Source organism: Euwallacea fornicatus, chromosome 7, assembly GCF_040115645.1.
Source record: "Euwallacea fornicatus isolate EFF26 chromosome 7, ASM4011564v1, whole genome shotgun sequence".
NCBI lineage: Eukaryota > Metazoa > Arthropoda > Insecta > Coleoptera > Curculionidae > Euwallacea > Euwallacea fornicatus.
The window spans coordinates 3,155,117-3,173,547 of NC_089547.1; the positions used below are offsets into that span (position 1 = coordinate 3,155,117).

Consider the following 18,431-nt stretch of genomic DNA (forward strand, 5'->3'; position numbering starts at 1 on the left):
GCCTTGTATTTATTCTCGGTACGAGTTGGTAGTTAAAGAAGACTTATTATATTTTTGTTGTAGTGCTTGTACTGATTTTTTAAATCTTGATATCAACGGCGGAATGTTTTGCCCTTTTAGTATTTTTTATTATTATGTTTCGAACGGATTTAGCGAATTTGAAATGTCTTTTGTTACTCTCTAGTAGGTTAAATTCAGTATATTCAATATTCAATGAGCCAAAAACCGCCTGTATATTGCTGAATATATGCTGCTTGGAGTGTAAAAGAGAAGAAGTGCGAATTCGTGGCGAAATATGTTTTATAATAATGCAGAATATCTGGACAATGTGGTGGATGCGCCGGAAAACTTTGTATCCCATTCCAGACAGTATCTATGTTGTCCCTTTAAAATAACTCATTCCGCGAAATCCTAAATTAGACATCAACCAAATGAACAATGTTGAAAAAAGTTTCTAGGAGTCAACACTGTTTATTCAATTTTAGGGTGTTGAACCTCTACAACCTTGATGATTCGAATTTTGGTGAAATTATCGAAATTTAAGTTGACTTAATCTACTTGTCACATTGCGCTATAAAAGTCTATTCTTCTGCATATTCAATGAAATCGTCCCGATTTTTAAATATTTAACGCGCTTTTATTTCATTTCTTCATTTAAACACCTCTTCGAACCCCACGAGTTTCGACGTCCTATGGTTCTTGTCGGGGTGGTTTAGGGGTTACAAAAAAAAAATATGTAATAATCTAGTTCATTTCCACATTTAGTAGATAGCATATACATTTTCTAAAGGGTCCAATACATCAAGCGTTACAAGGTAAATCACATATTACACGTTATTATTACACGAAAATAATTGCGCATACCACATCAACTAAGTATAATCTCGTAAGATTACAGAGTGCATTGTTGCTAATATTGGCCTTGTTTCGAAACATTTAATAGTTTAAAAACATATTTTTACTTGGGGAAAAATACGATTAAACCAAAATTAAGTTGCTTTGAGGCGGCACCTGGGGGACTGGCGATCGGGCAAAATCATCCTCAAATGAGACCTAAAAGGGTAATTCATTATTGAACAAGTGCATTTAAAAAAGAATTTATACAATTTACCCATTGGTTGTTGCTGCTAACATTTCGACTGGAACACAGCACATCGAACTCCCAATCGTCGTCCTCAATGCCCTCGCAGTCAAAATCGATCAATTTTTCTTCGCTGATAACTCTACTGCTTTGATCCATCAGTTTCTGCTGATTTTCTTTATTGCTCTCAATAATCCCAGCGTTTTCCTGATTTTTCAGCAATTCCTGGGCATTCGGGGTGTCTCTCCAGGCTTCGTAGGCTGACGTAAATATTTTGCCAACGGTGAGAGTAACAGCGTCGGCCAATTTACGCTTGGAGCAGAAAAAAGCGTGGCATTCCATCACATCGCTTTGGTCTGTTGATATGAATGAGAATACTTGACGGTGAGTTGAGTCTGAGGCACAATTTGATATTCTAAAGAAAAACAGAAAATTAATTTTTTGTTTTTTAATTATTTTTTTTATTTACCTGTATATGGAGACTTTGAATAGGTCGTTCCCTTGCAGGTCCGTGACGGCAATTCCTTTGGTGGAGATCGCGATTATAACTCGTTGCAATTTCTTTTGCTGTTTTCTTGCAGCTTTCGCAGTTTTTATTATTTTCTTTACAGCCTCGGAACTGATGTTCATTTTGTCTGTCGTTAGTGATGTTGGTTTTTCTACGACCGTACAACCTGTAAAGTATTTAATTGTGACATTGTGATGTAAAAGAGACCAACTGGATATCATAAAGAGAGTGAGAGAAGTTACAGAATAATAAAGGGACGGACTTAAATTTTGCCGGTGGCATTTTAAAGAGAATCTAGAGATTTTCCTGTGCTTTCATTCCCTGAGCGGCAACTCCATAGCGTAAACAAACTTTGACAATAAACCCACTTCTCTAACGAGGATTTTCAAATCATTTAGCTCTTAACAGATCATAATAATAATTATTAACGAGCAATTTGGTTGAACATCAATTCACGTCGCCCAAGAGAAAGTTAATAAATTAGCCATTTTGCAGCTACTGTATTGTCGTTGAAAATAAGTCACCATAGTTACTGCATATCATTCATCCAATTGTAGTCATAGAACGATTAAAAATCCATCAGGCAAATAATTACCTAAATACTTGAGTTTGAAAGTGACGACGTCATTTTCAATCTCGGTTGATTCATTTTCGGGTTCAATGATCACTTCCTTGCCATTTTGGAGAGCCGAATCCTCGGATAATTCTGTAAATAAATGTAGTAATTAGATGATGAAATAAGTGTAGCAATTAGCCGATAAAAAAAAATGAGATCCGGTATAAACGGATCATAGAGTTCTATTTTTTCGTGTGGATCGTATTTAAATAAAACGGCTTTTTTTTAAGTAATTAATAGTGCGTGAAAAGTTTAAAGCGTGTTGATATCTCGGGAATTCACAGAGTAGTTGGGCTCGGAATTATTACTATCAAAATTATCGTGAGATCTACGTCCAAGTCTAGTTACTTTAAGGTAACTTGGCAAATTAATTTGGCCCAAAAACTCCTGTTCAAAGAATGCGCAGTGAATATGAGTCTTCCGGGAGGACTCGATAAATTATTCTTTAATCAGTAGTTTCAAGCAGTGACGTTGTAAATTGACAAAAACAAGTATTTCTCATTCCTAAGGCATATTGCATGTTTTCATAAGTACCAAAACACCATGCTAAATGAAATGCAGTGCATACCAGGCATATGGGTTTATTTAATTACCATGTAATTAGCTAAACCAGAAGAGGATTGCGTACGTAAATACGCATATTGAGAACATTGCAATTAGGCAAGAGTGTTTTCCAACCAGTTATTAACAATGACAATTCTGTACAATAACAAATCGGTCGGAGAATCAGGACCAAAATCGGCATTCATTGTTTAACACTAGCACAGATTTGATACCTTAAAATGACGATTCTTCACCATTTTGATCAGAAAAATTCTCTATAACTCGGACTAGGGCTTAAAATTTCACGTATTTTTTTTTAAAGCAAAATCTCACTCAACTTCAAAGGAACTTTTACAGTAACTTAGAAGTGTTTAAAGTAGCAACTGCATTTTTCAACGGATGACTTGTTCTAACTTTATTTAAATTATCAAGTGTCTTACTATGTAAATTAAATCGCTCTAGCCAATGATGCAACAGAGAAATAAATCGGCATAGCCAATAATTACTTGTGCATAAAGAGCTGAAAAAGTAATCCAATGTAATTCCACGGCGAAGAACAGAAATGGTCAGAGCAGTGGGTTCCACCTAAGTCAAGTGTATTAAGGCAGGTACGGGTGAGAGAACCATGACAATTTCAAGGCATGTTGCGTCAGCTTACGGCACTTATGGGTACGGTGTTGATCTTTAAGAGGATAAAAGTTAATGTAAGACCATAGAAAGTTAATGTCGAAGCACTGTACATAAACAAATTTCGGTTTTAACTTAGTTTGACCACAGTAGGACGTTTCGGTTTATTGAATGATGCGCAATTTTAAACTAAAGCACGTATAATAAATGACCGCAATACATCCATTCTTCAAAAATGAAGCAGGAAGCTCCAAATGAGATAAATATAGCAACAAAAATTACCAACCGGTACCAGTGTACCACGTTATGGACAATAAAAGAAGCCGTTCCGCTGATGTAAAGAAATTATGCCTCTATTGCAAAATGACAATAATGACCAAGTTTGAAGAAGATCATAAAAATATTGTGCTTATTCCATCCCAATAATTCCTCGGTACTACCAGTTTTTCTAGTTTTGAAATTCCCTCTAATACCAACTACGCCTTTTCTTCGTAATAGAAGATAAATGAATGACGAGCATATAAAACTGTTATCTTCAACTACGCAGATGTAATGGGTTTAGGTTTCGAGGACGTCTGCATTGCCATCAGTATAATTATCAAATTTACAAAAATGTTACATTTAATAGCTGGATTTAACATGCAAAAATTCCAAATGGAGCCCTATCGCAGCCCTTTTAAATTCTAATGCCAACGAATAACGATGAGCGCAACTTAAACAACATTGAGCAGCGCACAATTCTTACGCAGGTAAATATCAAAGATATCACAAAAATTACGAGGAGGACGTTAATTACCTGTACCAGGATTGGCCCGAAGGACATCCAAATGCCACAGGCCATTACCATCTTAGCATGGACTCGATGTATAGACAGTTTTAATTAATGGTAAGTTTCTTTAATTATTTCCTTAGCAATATTGAAAAAAATATTTTGTTTTATCGCTCTCATCTGAGATTATACTGGATGTGACCTTAGTCGCTCGCCAAACTATCAAAGCAAAACAGCTCTTTAAATCTTCTCCGCCTCTATCTAATTTATAACCAATATGGTTTAAACTGGTTAATTAATATTTTTTGAAATAATTGTTATCGTTTTGAACTACGCAGCTTCAATAACTTCTGCTCTGCCCAATCTAAGCGAACTATGTAAATCGTATACGAGTTTCAATGCTGTTTTCTCATGTTTATAAATGCACATTTTATTTACGAACACAAGCTTTGAAAGATGGTCGTGGACTATTAATCCAGTTCCTTAATGCATGCGTACCTATAATAGCACAATCGCTTATAGCAAGAGCAAATCGCGTGATCGTTGAGTAATTGAGCAGAGAAGGGCGGCGCTTTAGTGGGCTTTCTTGAACAACCCAAAAATTTTACATTTTTCCATTACAATGGCAAATTCGAGGTAAAAATAGATGTGCGAGTAATACCAAGAAGAATACAGCTTTACGGGATTTTCTAGAAAATTGAAATATTAGTAATTCTAGTTCGTAGTTGCAGAAAGAATTATGTCGAAAGGAGAAATGCCTTGTGAATTTCCTTGGATAACCGCGAACGACTCTTTAAGGGAACTTTTTCACGTAGCAAGGATAAGAGAGTTGTAAGTAATTTTATGAATAAATGGAAGAATATAAAATTTGCAAGCTTTTGAAGACACGGGGAAGCCGCTCACAGCACCTTGAAATATAAAATGTATTAAAAATTTCAGTTTTTTACCCTCAGGAAACCCTGAATTTTGCTCCGGAACTATTTTAAAATCTCCTAAAAAATAATGCTTAAATAATAACATAAAATAATTTTTCATTTTGTCATCCTGCACTTCGGTTATTATCGATTTCTGGATATAGATCAATTCGATTATATTTTAATAGTTTTATATAATGAATCTGTAGTTCGATTATGAGCCATAACTGAACGTCTCAGTAGGTACTGGCGAACTGCGGATTATTTTTGGTTGATGTTTTATGATCGCCCATTTTCATCATGTGTTCCCTTCTTATTTACACCAAATTTGTAGTAAACGTCTCAATATCGAAGGAAGATCGAGACAAATTTTAAAATTTTACATAGTGGGTGTGTTAGCAACGGGACGCACTGTGCATCTAAGTTTATGTGACCTTTTTTCCTCTTTTTTTTTTTCATTTTGTTGCACCAATTCTTCTACGCAGGACCAATCAGTTTTTCAGGCCTCCGTGAGTCTCTGCCATTTACTGAGAAATCCCCTTATGCTTATCAATTTTTCCATTTTTTTTTCTATTTTGAGGAATTAAAACATCCGGTTCTTTCGAGCACCTTAAAATTCAATTTTTCCCCAATTGAACTACACTTTGTTTAACCTTATGAGGACGTAACGCAATGGATATTTCATTAAATCATTAAAATCTTAATTTATATGTAAAGAGGAACATTGCATAACAATCAAAACGTATCCGCAAAGTCATTATTATTCTCTCTTAATTCCTATGTTTACGGCTGAGATAGTTCTGCATTGCTGGCGTTGATTTCATTACCTGGTTTATATCATCGTTTTCAGCTTAATGCATGTGCTTAAATCAAATTAGTAGGAATTTCCTCTCGGATCTATTTGGAGTTATGTAATTTCTGTAATAATAATTGTAAAAGAAACTAACTAATTCCGAGATCCCACCTGTTACCGTCAGTGACCTAAAGACACTGGAAGCAACTTTTTTAGCGCGTAAAACAAAATTCAGTGCAGGGACGTCACAGAATATGACGTCATCGCGAACTCTTAGTTATCGTATGCGCCGGCGCTGACAGCTAAATGAAGTCATAGTGACGCTAAAAAATGACCGCCTTCCGCTAAAAAAAATCGCTTGTCGTTACATTCAGGTCTTTCAGAATTGCTGAATCGTTCAGTACTATGATAAGTCGAAACTATTTTTCTAGTCTAGAGTATGGGTCGCAATGTAAAATCCGATATTAATTAGGACATAAAATCGATCCACTATGTTTCGTGTACTTACTGAGACATGCACGTATGGAATAAGTACAAAGAAGCAATTAATCTTCTTGACAAACACTTTTTGAGACCGTCTGTGAGATGGCCTCTAAATACTCGTTATTCATGCGTACCCATAATCAATTTTTAAGCTTCCTTGAAACGAAAAATGGGTAGTTCAGACCGGTACCATTGTTCGACTCATTAGCATACCCGCAATGATACCAGCGTCGTTATCTTTAGGATGCTAACTGCTTTAACTATTCGTTTCTGTATAATTTATTAAAAACGTCATTTGTATATTTTATGTGTCGATCTTTTTGATTAAGCCATCATAATATTTAGTGCAATATGAAAGAAGTTTTGTGTTATGTGGTCGTCAAGTCTCTTTGAATAGTGCAATCTTTTCCTTCTTCGTCTAACCACAAGCCAGATTGTAGATCACAATTTCTTCAACTCAAAACTTTGGTTTGAGTTTTGGGGTTTCTTTGGTAAAATTCCAGGATTGGTGATTTGTTGGGGTCAACATTGCATAAGAAACCTTCTAGATTTTGCCATGATATCTGCAAAATTCACCATAATAAAGTCATTAAACTCGTTATTTTTCTTACTTTATTGTTTCTGATTCGATAAAAATTAGTCATCTGTTCTGATATCTAGGCAGAAGGAAATGGCATTGGTCGGCCACTAAACAATAATATAATTTCCATTTCTTGCAATCGCTTTTTTAATTGAATGCTACGCTCATTTCCGAAACTTGATTTAATATCTTCGAATTGCTGCTAAGCTTATAAAGTAATATTGAACCGTAATTGAATCATTGCAAAATTTCCATGTTAAGGAGGTGCATGTTGCGTTGTAGTTTGTAATAACCGCAATTTTTGCAACTGACTTAAGTAGCTCGTCTGGAAATCGAAAGGTGAAGCCTTTCCTCAACTCGAATGAAAGGGAGAAAATCATTTGATGAACATTTTTGCGGGCGCTCTCTTTACGCGCCCCTTTCAAGGGACTCAGCAGAAGGTGGTATACGATGGAAGAGTGTTCACGGCTTTACGTTTCATACGACGAAATCACAAGAGCAAAACCTCAGAACATGAACCTCATCATCATTCTGAATTCAAACACCTGTGACTACTTTTTTCCTTTCTTGCCAGAGATCTACGTAATTACAATAACGTACGCACGTGCATCGAACATCTGCACTCAATGAGCGAAAAAAATCAACACACAAAATAGTTACAGTTCTGTGTTCAGAGGCAGAAATAAATGTTTCTTCTCAATGGCCTAGAAAACTTCAATCCTGCGTGACCTCTGCAATAATACCTTAAGCAGTATAACACTCTTACATAACACGTACGTAAGCATTACGAATCAAAACACAGTCAAAGGAAAAATTTTTAATAATTTTATTGTAATACTTAAAAATGTCGGTACGCTCAAATCTGTATGGCCAGCCGTGTATAAAACGATTTTGCGTTAAGATAATCCATTAACAGTCATAAAACCCTTATACGCAGATACAATTTAATCTCGGTTTAAACTCACGATTGTGACAGATAATTAACGGGATATACGTCAAATCAGGAGCTTAAACCTCAAGTCGGGATTAAACCTTGGTTGAACAATCCGGCCTTAAAGCGTTTTACTTGTTCACTATTTATAAACATTACCTACTTAACTGCAGGCTATAAACGTGCATATCGCGTTAAGAGTTAAAGGTGCTAATTGCAACCATATGAATTTATTGAATGTATATAGGTATATTGTGCATCGCATTTTCCTATATTGTTAAGTAAATGTGTAGAATAGCTGATAAGTGAATTGGAACTCATGTACCAATTTTTCATTGATTCACTCGACCTTAAAAAAATTGGAATAGGTATGTGAAGGAATAGGCATAGGATATTTAACTCTTTGTTGTAATTTTCAATTGGTTTGTAGAGGGTATTTAAGTTTCAACTCAGTTCTAAGCTACTTACTTAAGTAGATTTTAATGACTTAAATTCCCATGTAAGTAATTTGTTAATGGTACAGTGGCCAGACAGTTGCTTACTGCTGGATGTTTCAGTTTCCGTGTCTCTACCGCAACTACTAGTTTTTAAAAGTGTTTTAGCTCTAAAATCTTCTAAATAATTTCAAATTGGGCCATAAGTAGGTTGGTCCCTACCCAATAGAACAGCTGACGCAATCCCGTTACATTGCACCGTTTCTTCGATTTTCTTGCTCAAGAAATCCAAGAGTTTTAATGAAAATAATTGTTTATTGTACAATCGCACAATTCAAAAAACCTGCAGCTTAATGCGCTAAACCGCAACTTCAAACTATATCACTAAAAAATAAATACGAGGACTTTGGTACTCACTTTTATGTTTCGAATTTCCTTTCCAAATTGGCTTGATCTTGAAAAATGACATGACTTTTGACTTTCGAAAGAACGCGCGCACTAAAGATATTGGGTACCACCAGTACCAGGCGGACAAAGAAGCAGGAACCGACTGAAGGCGAGTATATTTGAAATCGTACTAAAGCTCGAGCGAGCGGGTACGGTCAACCGCTCTTATCAAACGGCTTTCAAAGAGTGGTACCCAAATCAAGTTTCTTGACTGATCGGTACGATTCTGTACCAAGCACATGGTGGAATATTGCATCTCTGTCAGTGTCAGGTTCCGAGGAGGGATTTCCCGCTATACACTGCTTCCACGAATTTTGAGGATCTTTTTTGCGTAGTAGGTATTGTTGTTTAGCGACTTTATTGTAGTTTACAATAGCGTAAACAAACAGTATTTTTCGTTCTCGGGCAAACTTTAATTAATGATTATTGCCTTGATAGTCTCTGAGGGAAATGAATTTCTCTACCGTGAAATGCTGTACATGCGAACATTACTTAGTCAAATTTAACCAACACTACTACCTTTTTATACATTTATGTAGGAATTGGGCTTTGACCATGAAGTGAAAGTTCTGAATGGTAGGTACCTTATGAAGAACTGATTGCAGTGCCATGGTAAAAACTTCCCATTTTAGTTTAGTGTCTTGCAAAATCATCGTTTTTTATGAACTTTTGCTTAGGCTCTGCTTTGAAATGCAGTAGGTAGTACTCAGTCTACCTAAAGAACAAGTTCGACACTGTTTTCGGTCATGATGTACCCAAGCCTCATTTATCTGAACCGTCTGTCGTCATTGCAAGATATTTTCAATTAAAAATCCGATATCGTTGGTAGAATTTTGTTTGATTTTAGGACGTGTCCAGGCCGAGTGCCTTAATCATTACTTTAGCGATTTAAAATACACATTAATATTTCACAATTCCTCCATTAAAATTGCACAATTGGAATAAGCACCGTCTGAAACACCCACGCGTTGGTGTTCGTTTTCACGTTCTTTGATCGTGAAAATTTTATTGTTTTGTCAGGCTCCTTTGGAATCTTTTTTTAAAAATTACGATGTATTTACGGTATTACGTCTATAGATACGTAGATAAAACACAAATGACTTCTTATAGAGAAAAATGTCTTCTACTTTTGGTATCCCAAAATTTTAAAGGTTCTTCATATTTTATACCTTTTTTCATGAAAAATTCCAGAGCTAATTTTTTCCCATCACATATCAATTCACACATATTAAGATTTTATTCTTTATTTTGAAAAAAATCGTTTTCGAGATTCTTTATTTGATAAAAAGAAACCTCTTGTTTCGTATATTAAATTCCTTTCTGAAAAAAGGTATGTTCTACTTAAATTTGTGAACAAAAATGTCAATAAAAAGATGACATAACGAAATAAAACATTTAGTTTTCTTCACTACCAATGTAATATATTTAGTGTCTGGTGCAGAAACGAATGATTCACCTGATGCCACAAGTACACAAAGCGTAATTAAACAAAATTATATGCCTACATTTCAAAATTCCTTAATATAAATAACTAGAAAATCTAAAATTCGCGTCTGTGGTATTTGTCAGGGTCGAAATACGACGTAACTACAACCCTGTTGCTGAACTTTCGTCCGGTGAGAGTTTGTTGGGCTTTCTGACAGTCCAAGACTGAATTAAATTCAACGAATACCTGAAAGTAAAATAACATGACATGTACACAAAAAGTATTTGTTGGAAATCATTCTGGTATCACAACTGGGAAATACCGAAACTCCAGGATTAATAAGAGTAAAACCGAAATTAGACATAACAATATGTTCACCTTTCCGCATCCTGGCACTTCCACGCCTTCAATCGGTCTTGGAATTTCTATACTTCTAACCACCCCATATTTATTGCATTCTTCTTTGATGTCTTCCAGAATGTCTTCATATTCTTCTTCATCCTTCAATTCGTCGGGAGTAACCTGCACCAGAAATCATCCAATCATTTATTAAAATGAAATTGCCGTGGTTTATTTTCGTTTTATAAACGAATCCAAACTAGAACGGACAAACTCAAATTGTATTACCAAACACTCACCATGTTCAGCAAACATAAAACTTCCGTCGGTGGCCCTGAAGCGCCGACAAGACTAAGACCTGGAACTTGAATCTGTACTGCAGGCAGGACAGTGGCATTCTTGGCTCCAACACTAGCCCTCTGGACAATGAGCCGCTTATCTCCTAGTTGCATGCCGTTTAAACCCGCAATAGCCTACAAAACAGTTAATATTAAATTGAATTTATACTTGCCTACGAAGAGATTCATTACCTGATCGGTCATGCTGATATCAATATACTCAGCAAATGCGTAGCCCTTGCTTAATCCAAAGGCCGTGTCTTTGACCAAGTTGAAGGCCTTCAGCTGACCGAACGACATCAGCAGTTCCTTAACCTGCGAAAACGTTAAAGTTAGCTGATTTATCCCATTAACAAGAGTTGGCACTGTGTCCACATTGAAATAACAATTAATTATGTACATAACTCAGTTATCTCTTTCAATGTGAACACACAAACAAAACTAAACACTTGTTTTACTTATACAAACCGAAGGCTGTAAATGAAGCACTCATTTTTTTTTTAGTTTTTATTACAAAGAAACGAATTTTTAGCTTAAGTTTTTGCCTGATAACACCCCGATATCGGAATATTTTTATAATTCATACAGCCTATTCTATAAGCATCGTTTTTAATTTTAAGTAGCACTCCGATTCCGGTTTAACTTGCCTTTCTAATTCCACAGGGTGTTCGGGTTTTTTAGTGTGGATTCAACAATTCATAAGGATCGAGCGCGCGACCCTAGCTACAGGGCAGAAAATCAAAGCATGAGTAACGTTTACAACTACATTGCAAAATAACTACTAGATATTAAACATGTTTCTGCCGTTAACAATGGGTATTGTTTTATTAAAACTTTTAAAAACGTTGAAATGGTTCTAGTTAAAATGGTGTTAATAGAAATCCTCGTTATTTGATTTTACCCTGGACAATTTAAAAACCCAATTATTTGAATGATACTTGTGTAATGTAAATAGTACAAAACCAAAACTGTAAATATCGCCTTTAATGCATTATGGACGGAAAAATACCAAAAGAAATATTTGAAGTTTCCTTCGTTCCAAAAACAAAACAATCCCCATTGTTTGAGTTTTAGCACACTTAAAAACGATATTGAAATTTGTGAGTCCACATTTCGGTTTCTAAACCTGAAAAAAACCGTTGAAATCCGAGAAATATCGTTGACCATAAAGGTCGACTATTTACTTTACATTCAGCTTGTTCCAGCATAATTTTACCTAAAAAAACCCTGCAACATCAAGAAAACCTGTAATAAAACCCTGAAAATGCTGAAAAGAACCCAGAAAATGGCAAGAAGAACGTTTTATTTTGCACCTGAAAATGCTGTAAGAAAATACGCGGCCGATCCTTGAGCGCTGACGCTGTTTCGCTAAAGCTAAGAAAGAAAATACTCTTTCCATGTACCTTCGCTCTCTCAAAGTTGTACTGTTAAAACTATTTAAAGCTAAAGTGATAGAGAGACAAATACAACTTTTGAGCCCATGCACCTCCATTCACACCTATTTCCTTCTTCTAAACTTACCTGATCTTCGTTCAAATAATTCGGTAAACCCCCTATAAATATTTTATGAGGAGAATCCGGGACCACAGTACTAATGACGCCTGCGGGGACGGTGATTGAGTTTTCTGACATTCCGGGCATCGGTTGGTAATCATGAGGACGTCGAATTTTGAGAGATTGACCTGAAATGCAGAATGTTCACTACAACATCCAGTAAGAAAAAGTGGCTCTTCTGTTAATTTTCTTTCTTTCAACTTTTAACTATAAATGTGTAAAATGTAAATATTTTCTTTTAGTTTCGAAAAAGTTGCACTGTAAAACAACTATTTTTTTACAATAATACATGAAAAAATAAAAATTTATATCTTACCTTTAAAGTTAATTCCGTCAAAAGCCATGGCTTGCGTGGTTTCGTCGATAGACCTAAACTCGAGGAAAGCGAAATTTTTGTCCAAATTAATTTGACACGCCAAAACAGGGTTTCCAGCGGCTTGGGCCAAACCACTAAGATGCATCTGCTGGTTGAAATACTCCATCATTTCATCTTCAGTTACTCCAAATGGAATGTTGCCGACATACAACCTGAGTAAAGCAGAAAATTGCATTGCTTTTTATTAGGTTTGTATTAATAAGAAAATATTTTTTGTCACTAATAACATGACTACTACCAAAATAATGGGTTTTTAGGTCTAAAATTAAACTCATTATTTCCCTATTGACAATAGTCCCAGTTGATGACAAATTAATTTATAACTTATGTAGTTTTACATACAAATAAACTTTAACTGTAAGTTTTATGCATTGTACAATTTAAATAAACATATTAAGTCAAAAAAATTATATTTCACATACCTTCTAGCCTGTCTAGTAATTGTTGATCCTACCACAGGAACAGCGGCTTGAGGCGTGTCTGCTACGATATTGGCAGGTATCTGACCAGCAGCTTGCATAGCTTTATACTGCAGAGGAGTAATATGTTCAAAACCTGGTGGTGGAACATCCCAATATAAGGATGGCTTTCTTCTCCGCGAAAAGCTATCTAGAGTAAAATTTTTAGTTTAGTAACTATTGCCTAAACATATTGGAGAAAGAAGGATACAGAAAAGAGACAAATTAGCTGCAGTAAATATTGATAAACTATTCTTAAAGACGACCAATTCCCGACTACTAAATATTTTCTCAGTGATTTTTTGTACACAAAAATATGTTGAAGATGCCTCGACATATCTTCAAATATGCACCTTAATTTCTGATCAACAACCAAGCAATCAATGGAAATGTATATTTAAAACTAAATACTTACTTTTGTGGCCTCTTGGAGACCTAGAACGGCTTCTTCTCCTTTCTGGTCTCTCCCTGGATCGAGACCTGGAACGGCGCCTGTGTTCCCGAGATCGTGAGCGGCGTCTACGGTCCCTCTCGCGGCTACGGTCTCGTTCTTTTTCTAATTTTTAGCATAAAGAATATGAGAAATAATAACTCACCAAACAATGCGACACCATAATACCTTTGTCGTCACTCATATTAACCATTTAGTATGGTTTTGCTAGAGTCCAGGAAATGTGTAATATTGTATCTATGATAAAGAGCTTTTTCTGTTTTGTTTGTTACAAATTGATAGAAATAAATCCCTATTTCATTAAATACATGAAAATATGCAATATGTAAGGGAACGAAACGAACAGGCAAATACCGAAAAAAGCCAAAAGAAAACCCAAATCCCGAATCCGAAATTTCAAAATGGCCGAGATCGATCTCAATATACCCCAATTCTTGATAATTGTATAGCCACCTATTTTCACAAGCTGCAAAGCTATAAATCTGGCAACATGGCGGCTAAAAGACGAAATTGTTGATATTCTATCGCATCGTAACAATTTTATGTATTATTTCCTAAACGTTTTTAGTTATTAAGTCATTTATATTTGGAACTTGATTTACATTTATAGTGCTTCATCATATTTGCATATCCATACTGTTCCATAGTTGCCAACTCTAGATTCATGTTAGATAATAAAAGGATTATTGTTTGTCACTTGCCAACCGAAAAACAAATGATATTTAGTTTACTAATTGTTAATTAAAATTAATAACAAATATGAAAAATAAAGCCAGTTTAAATGATAGGGTTGCGTTGTAGATACAACTAATTTCCAAAAATCTTAATTACCCTTGTACTAGTACATATTTTGTGAAAGTGTATTTATTTTTCAATTTTCTTGGGATGTCTTTAATGAACTCTCCTGTAGTAAGTATTTGTATCATATTATTTTTACCCCATTTTTTATACTACATTTACATTGCCGTGAACCTTGCAAACGTTTTCTCATAGTGATAAACTTTTAAGTTCACTTCAAAACTTAATTTGAAACAAAAGATTTTTTTTTAGTATCATGGCTTTACAACCTTGAAAAATCCTTTCCATCTGAAAAAAAAGAGTATGGAGTTTTTTCTTCCTTTGCAGGTGATTTTCTTGGACATTCAAGACCACTATGATTTAAAAAGTGACTTTACTTGTACTTTTAAACTTGATGCAAAATATGTTCAAAAATCTTATGATATTGTAGCCATATTTAAACTAGGGTGGAACAATACTAAGGAATATATTACTGGAAAGGCAATTCGAGATGTTAACACAGAACAGATTGGACAAGTTACATTTCCTAGTAAGTGCATCTTGCTGCTATTTTGTTAAGTAACTACATAAACAAAAGCAATATCTTCATATTTGTTTTTAGAAGTTACTCTATGTAATGATTAAAACATTCCATATCATGTTCTAAAACTTAAACCCTTCTTTAGGCTTCCTACTTCCAAGAGACACTTCAAATTTATATCAAGTATGTTATATCAGTAACCAGGAATTAAAGGGAGCGAGTTCACCTTTTGATTTTAGTATAGAATACCAACTACTAACATCCTCAGAAATATTCTCAAGTCAAGTGTTAACTTCATGTGATAGCACAGCAATGTGTCAAGTAATTCTTGAAAAAGATATTGAGATTACTAAACTTAAAGAGATGAATGCTAGTCTTACAGAAGAAAATAATGTTCTTAAAAAATCATTGAAAGTCTTGGTAGATGAGAAGATGGAAAGTAGGTTTCAAAGTTATGATAAAAATATTACAAAATTGAGGGATTTGGTAGAGGGTATAGAACATATTGTTTTGAAGCACAATAAAGATATTAAAATGCTTAAAAATAAGGTAATGGAAGGTGGGGAGGAATATAAAAAATTATATTTGGAGAAACTAAAAATTGAAAAGAAATATGAAAAACTGAAAGATGCTCATTGTTCAGATACAAGTTGGATGTGTGAAGACAGAGAATTTATCGATGTCAACAAGGACTTGGGAGAATTGCAACCACTACCACCATTTCCTTTTATACTTCAACATTCATATTCTGACTCAAAAACGTAATATTATTTTTCTTTCAAAAATAGCATTAGCTAACGTTTTTGAGTGCATTTGTAATGTTACAATATAAATGGAGTACTATGTGCATCAAGCACATTGCTTTTACTGAGCAAATTTGTTATTTATTAAACCAAAGAATGGAGATTTCTTTTAATTTAAATTATGTAAATTTTTAATTTAATGCCACAATGAAGAATTTTCAACTACATGATAGAAACAATTTAAATGAGAAAAAAAATATGAAAGCTTTATAACACTGTTTTTGAACAATAGAAGGTCTTAAAATATGTAAACTCCCATGATTTGTAAACAAATAAATGTGTTATAAAATGCAGGTGCTCTATCGATAAGTATTACATCAGTTACAGTTTAATAACTTATAAAGTAAGTGATATGGTGGCTGTTTGCACAGGATATTGATGTAAAATTTATTCAGCTTCTATTTAAAATAAGCCATAGACTTCACTTTGAAAAGTAAAAAACCAACCAAATGTAGTTCTTTTCCAAAGGACACTTTATATAATTTAGTGTTAGTGTCCTTTGTGGATTGGGTGTAGTCACCCTAATAGTGATACTGTAGAATCTGGATAAATATAACATTTAAATATAGTAATTATTATTATTCTGATATGTAATGATAACGTTTAAAAGTTTATCAATTTCTATATTTCTTTTATCTCAGAGTACTTTTCTGTTTCATGATACTCGTTACTTCATAATATAATGGAGCACTGGAGCACGTTGATGACAAAGAGTTGCAGGGCTCTTCAATCTTTTGAGAGTGTTCAATTGACTCGGACTTAAGCCATAGAATGTGTTGAGGTCAAGATCAGTGGGGTATGAACACTATGTTTATATTACTTAATGCAGAAATGTTTATTCATATTGTCAATATAAAATATATCAAGGAATATTATAGAATAAATTAGTACTAAAGATATAAGCATGTTTCAAGTATATTTTGCACATAATATATATCTATACCTAACAGCAAGGAAAACAGTTATTATAAGAATTTAAACATTAGCAACTTTTCCTAGGTTAAAAAACACCCTAACTCTATGATTCATTTTGGGTGGCTGTTGCTTGTTCTCAAAAGTAGCTGCAATTATGTTAGTAAAAATATGTTCCATTGTAAATCCACACATCACTTCATCATTTTCCTTTAAATCAACACCTGGTGTTACTTGTAACTTTACTAAAGCCTTATTAGATTTCCTCCACACTACTAAATTAGGATCATCCTCAACGTTATGGATATCAGCAGAATCATCATACTCGGCTGCATCATCTCTTGGGGGCAAAATAAAGGGACTTTCTGGAATAGCTACTTCACAGTTAACAGTTTCTTCAATTTTTCTGGCTTTGAGAGTAATGGATGGTTGGCGGGGAGTGTGAGACAACAGACTTGATGGCTGAGGGCTTGTTAATGAAGCTTTAGTTGTTTCCAGTGATAAGTGCTGTTCAAATCTCTCGGCTATATCAATTATTTTCTGTTCATTAACATAAGCTTCTTGTTCTGCTAAGTCTAAGTCAAGAATAGTAATGGTAGTTTGGTGGGTTGTTTGATTAAGAAATTTAATAATGAGATCACAGGGTTTACCTGGAAGTAACTGTCCAACACTGACAATGGTGATTTGTGGGATGTAAACATATGCAAACAGTTGTATTTTAAATTTAATAGATGTTGGGTTATACTCAGGTTTGCTTATATTGCGTTCACACTGACGGCATCTTAATGATTTCTTGACAGACAGCTGCTTCTGCACAGGAAATAGCTTATCTACAGTAGTTGGCTGAGATTCTGGTTGCAAAAGTCTTTGTTCTATGGTTGTAATGTTCATTAATGAAACAGGGGTGTTAAATATTTCATCAGGCAATTCTTCTACTTCAGATCTTGCAATTGCTGGTTCTGGCATTTTTGGTTTTTTAAGCATTGCATGAGGAATATCAGAGAGACCAATTCGTTTCCTTAGGGCTGATGCTGTGACTCCAGTTCTATCAGTATAACTCACAAATCCCATTTGTTTTCCAAGCTGTTTCTTCTTATCCACCTCTTTTTTTTGCTTCTGTGATACCATCACCTGCTTGTAGGTGTCAATAATTTGCTGCAAATGGTTGCTATGCACATTTTCACGCTGTGGCCATCCACCAGTAGCAGAAGCCTGATCGGGAATTCCAACATCTCTGGAATTCCATCTACAGTAATAGCAGCTCAAGTAGTATGTCTTCTTTACGGAAGACATACTGCTTTTGGCATCTTCTGTGTTAACAGGGCCTTTTGAGGCAATTCTAGTTGACAGTTCTTGTTGGCAACTGGGGCAAACAAAACAGTTAGCGCACTTATTCTTTTTGACCTTGGCTTCAGCAGATGGAATGGTTTCACAACATTTTCCACAGAAAATTGAATCTACTTCAGGGCAGACACAAAATCCACATCGAAGTTGGGAGCAATGCCGACAAAAATACAGATAGGGAAGAGATTTTAGCAGCCCGCAGGTGCAGGCGTATTTAACTGCTTCTGCACCCATTTTATAAGACATTATAATATTAAGTTCTGTAGCTCAAAATGTTGAAATAAATAGTTGAAAATTGGTAGAAATTGATAGGAATGATTAACACGACTATTAAAAAAATTCTTATAACAATAAATAAAAGTTAAAATTAATATGTAGAAAATCCC

General features: G+C 34.7%; 4 protein-coding genes across 5 annotated transcripts; 1 reads left to right on the forward strand and 3 right to left on the reverse strand.

Annotated features, from left to right (window-relative positions):
* Positions 1–743: 743 nt before the first annotated feature.
* On the reverse strand, positions 744–8,955 carry LOC136340342 (low density lipoprotein receptor adapter protein 1-A-like). Its single transcript, XM_066284365.1, has 5 exons — positions 8,697–8,955; positions 2,185–2,295; positions 1,551–1,755; positions 1,112–1,496; positions 744–1,053 (listed from the first exon to the last, which is right to left on the reverse strand). Exons 1-5 carry the CDS (start codon positions 8,746–8,748, stop codon positions 979–981), a joined length of 828 nt encoding a protein of 275 aa, XP_066140462.1. The 5' UTR covers positions 8,749–8,955; the 3' UTR covers positions 744–978.
* Positions 8,956–10,120: 1,165 nt separating this feature from the next.
* Positions 10,121–14,083, reverse strand: U2af50 (U2 small nuclear riboprotein auxiliary factor 50). The gene is made up of 9 exons (XM_066284358.1): positions 13,837–14,083; positions 13,633–13,773; positions 13,182–13,368; positions 12,700–12,911; positions 12,351–12,511; positions 11,022–11,144; positions 10,791–10,964; positions 10,531–10,674; positions 10,121–10,398 (listed from the first exon to the last, which is right to left on the reverse strand). Exons 1-9 carry the CDS (start codon positions 13,859–13,861, stop codon positions 10,267–10,269), a joined length of 1,299 nt encoding a protein of 432 aa, XP_066140455.1. The 5' UTR covers positions 13,862–14,083; the 3' UTR covers positions 10,121–10,266.
* A 226-nt stretch (positions 14,084–14,309) lies between these two features.
* Positions 14,310–17,449, forward strand: LOC136340341 (calcium-binding and coiled-coil domain-containing protein 2-like). Of its 2 annotated transcripts, XM_066284364.1 has the most exons (4): positions 14,310–14,577; positions 14,794–14,833; positions 14,897–14,995; positions 15,132–17,449. In XM_066284364.1, exons 1-4 carry the CDS (start codon positions 14,554–14,556, stop codon positions 15,749–15,751), a joined length of 783 nt encoding a protein of 260 aa, XP_066140461.1. In that variant the 5' UTR covers positions 14,310–14,553; the 3' UTR covers positions 15,752–17,449. The 2 variants fall into 2 exon arrangements, with proteins under 2 accessions (XP_066140461.1, XP_066140460.1); XM_066284363.1 differs by having other exon boundaries at positions 14,332–14,577; positions 14,794–14,995.
* DCTN4-p62 (dynactin subunit 4) lies at positions 16,600–18,430 on the reverse strand. Its single transcript, XM_066284357.1, has one exon. The coding sequence runs from the start codon at positions 18,289–18,291 to the stop codon at positions 16,765–16,767; it is 1,527 nt and encodes a 508-aa protein (XP_066140454.1). The 5' UTR covers positions 18,292–18,430; the 3' UTR covers positions 16,600–16,764.
* Between the last annotated feature and the right edge of the window lies 1 nt (position 18,431).

Excerpts from the sequence above, each read along its gene's own strand:
- LOC136340342 (XM_066284365.1), bottom strand. The coding sequence starts at position 8,748 with ATGTCATTTTTCAAGATCAAGCCAATTTGGAAAGGAAATTCGAAACAT. Across the intron at positions 1,756-2,184 it reads TTTCAAACTCAAGTATTTAG|GTTGTACGGTCGTAGAAAAA; the intron begins GTAATTATTTGC and ends AATACTTTACAG. Across the intron at positions 1,497-1,550 it reads TTCAAAGTCTCCATATACAG|AATATCAAATTGTGCCTCAG; the intron begins GTAAATAAAAAA and ends GTTTTTCTTTAG.
- U2af50 (XM_066284358.1), bottom strand. The coding sequence starts at position 13,861 with ATGGTTAATATGAGTGACGACAAAG. Across the intron at positions 13,774-13,836 it reads TAATATGAGTGACGACAAAG|AAAAAGAACGAGACCGTAGC; the intron begins GTATTATGGTGT and ends GCTAAAAATTAG. Across the intron at positions 10,965-11,021 it reads ATATCAGCATGACCGATCAG|GCTATTGCGGGTTTAAACGG; the intron begins GTAATGAATCTC and ends ACTGTTTTGTAG.
- LOC136340341 (XM_066284363.1), top strand. The coding sequence starts at position 14,554 with ATGTCTTTAATGAACTCTCCTGTA. Across the intron at positions 14,578-14,793 it reads CTTTAATGAACTCTCCTGTA|GTGATTTTCTTGGACATTCA; the intron begins GTAAGTATTTGT and ends CTTCCTTTGCAG. Across the intron at positions 14,996-15,131 it reads TGGACAAGTTACATTTCCTA|GCTTCCTACTTCCAAGAGAC; the intron begins GTAAGTGCATCT and ends ACCCTTCTTTAG.
- DCTN4-p62 (XM_066284357.1), bottom strand. The coding sequence starts at position 18,291 with ATGTCTTATAAAATGGGTGCAGAAGCAGTTAAATACGCCTGCACCTGC.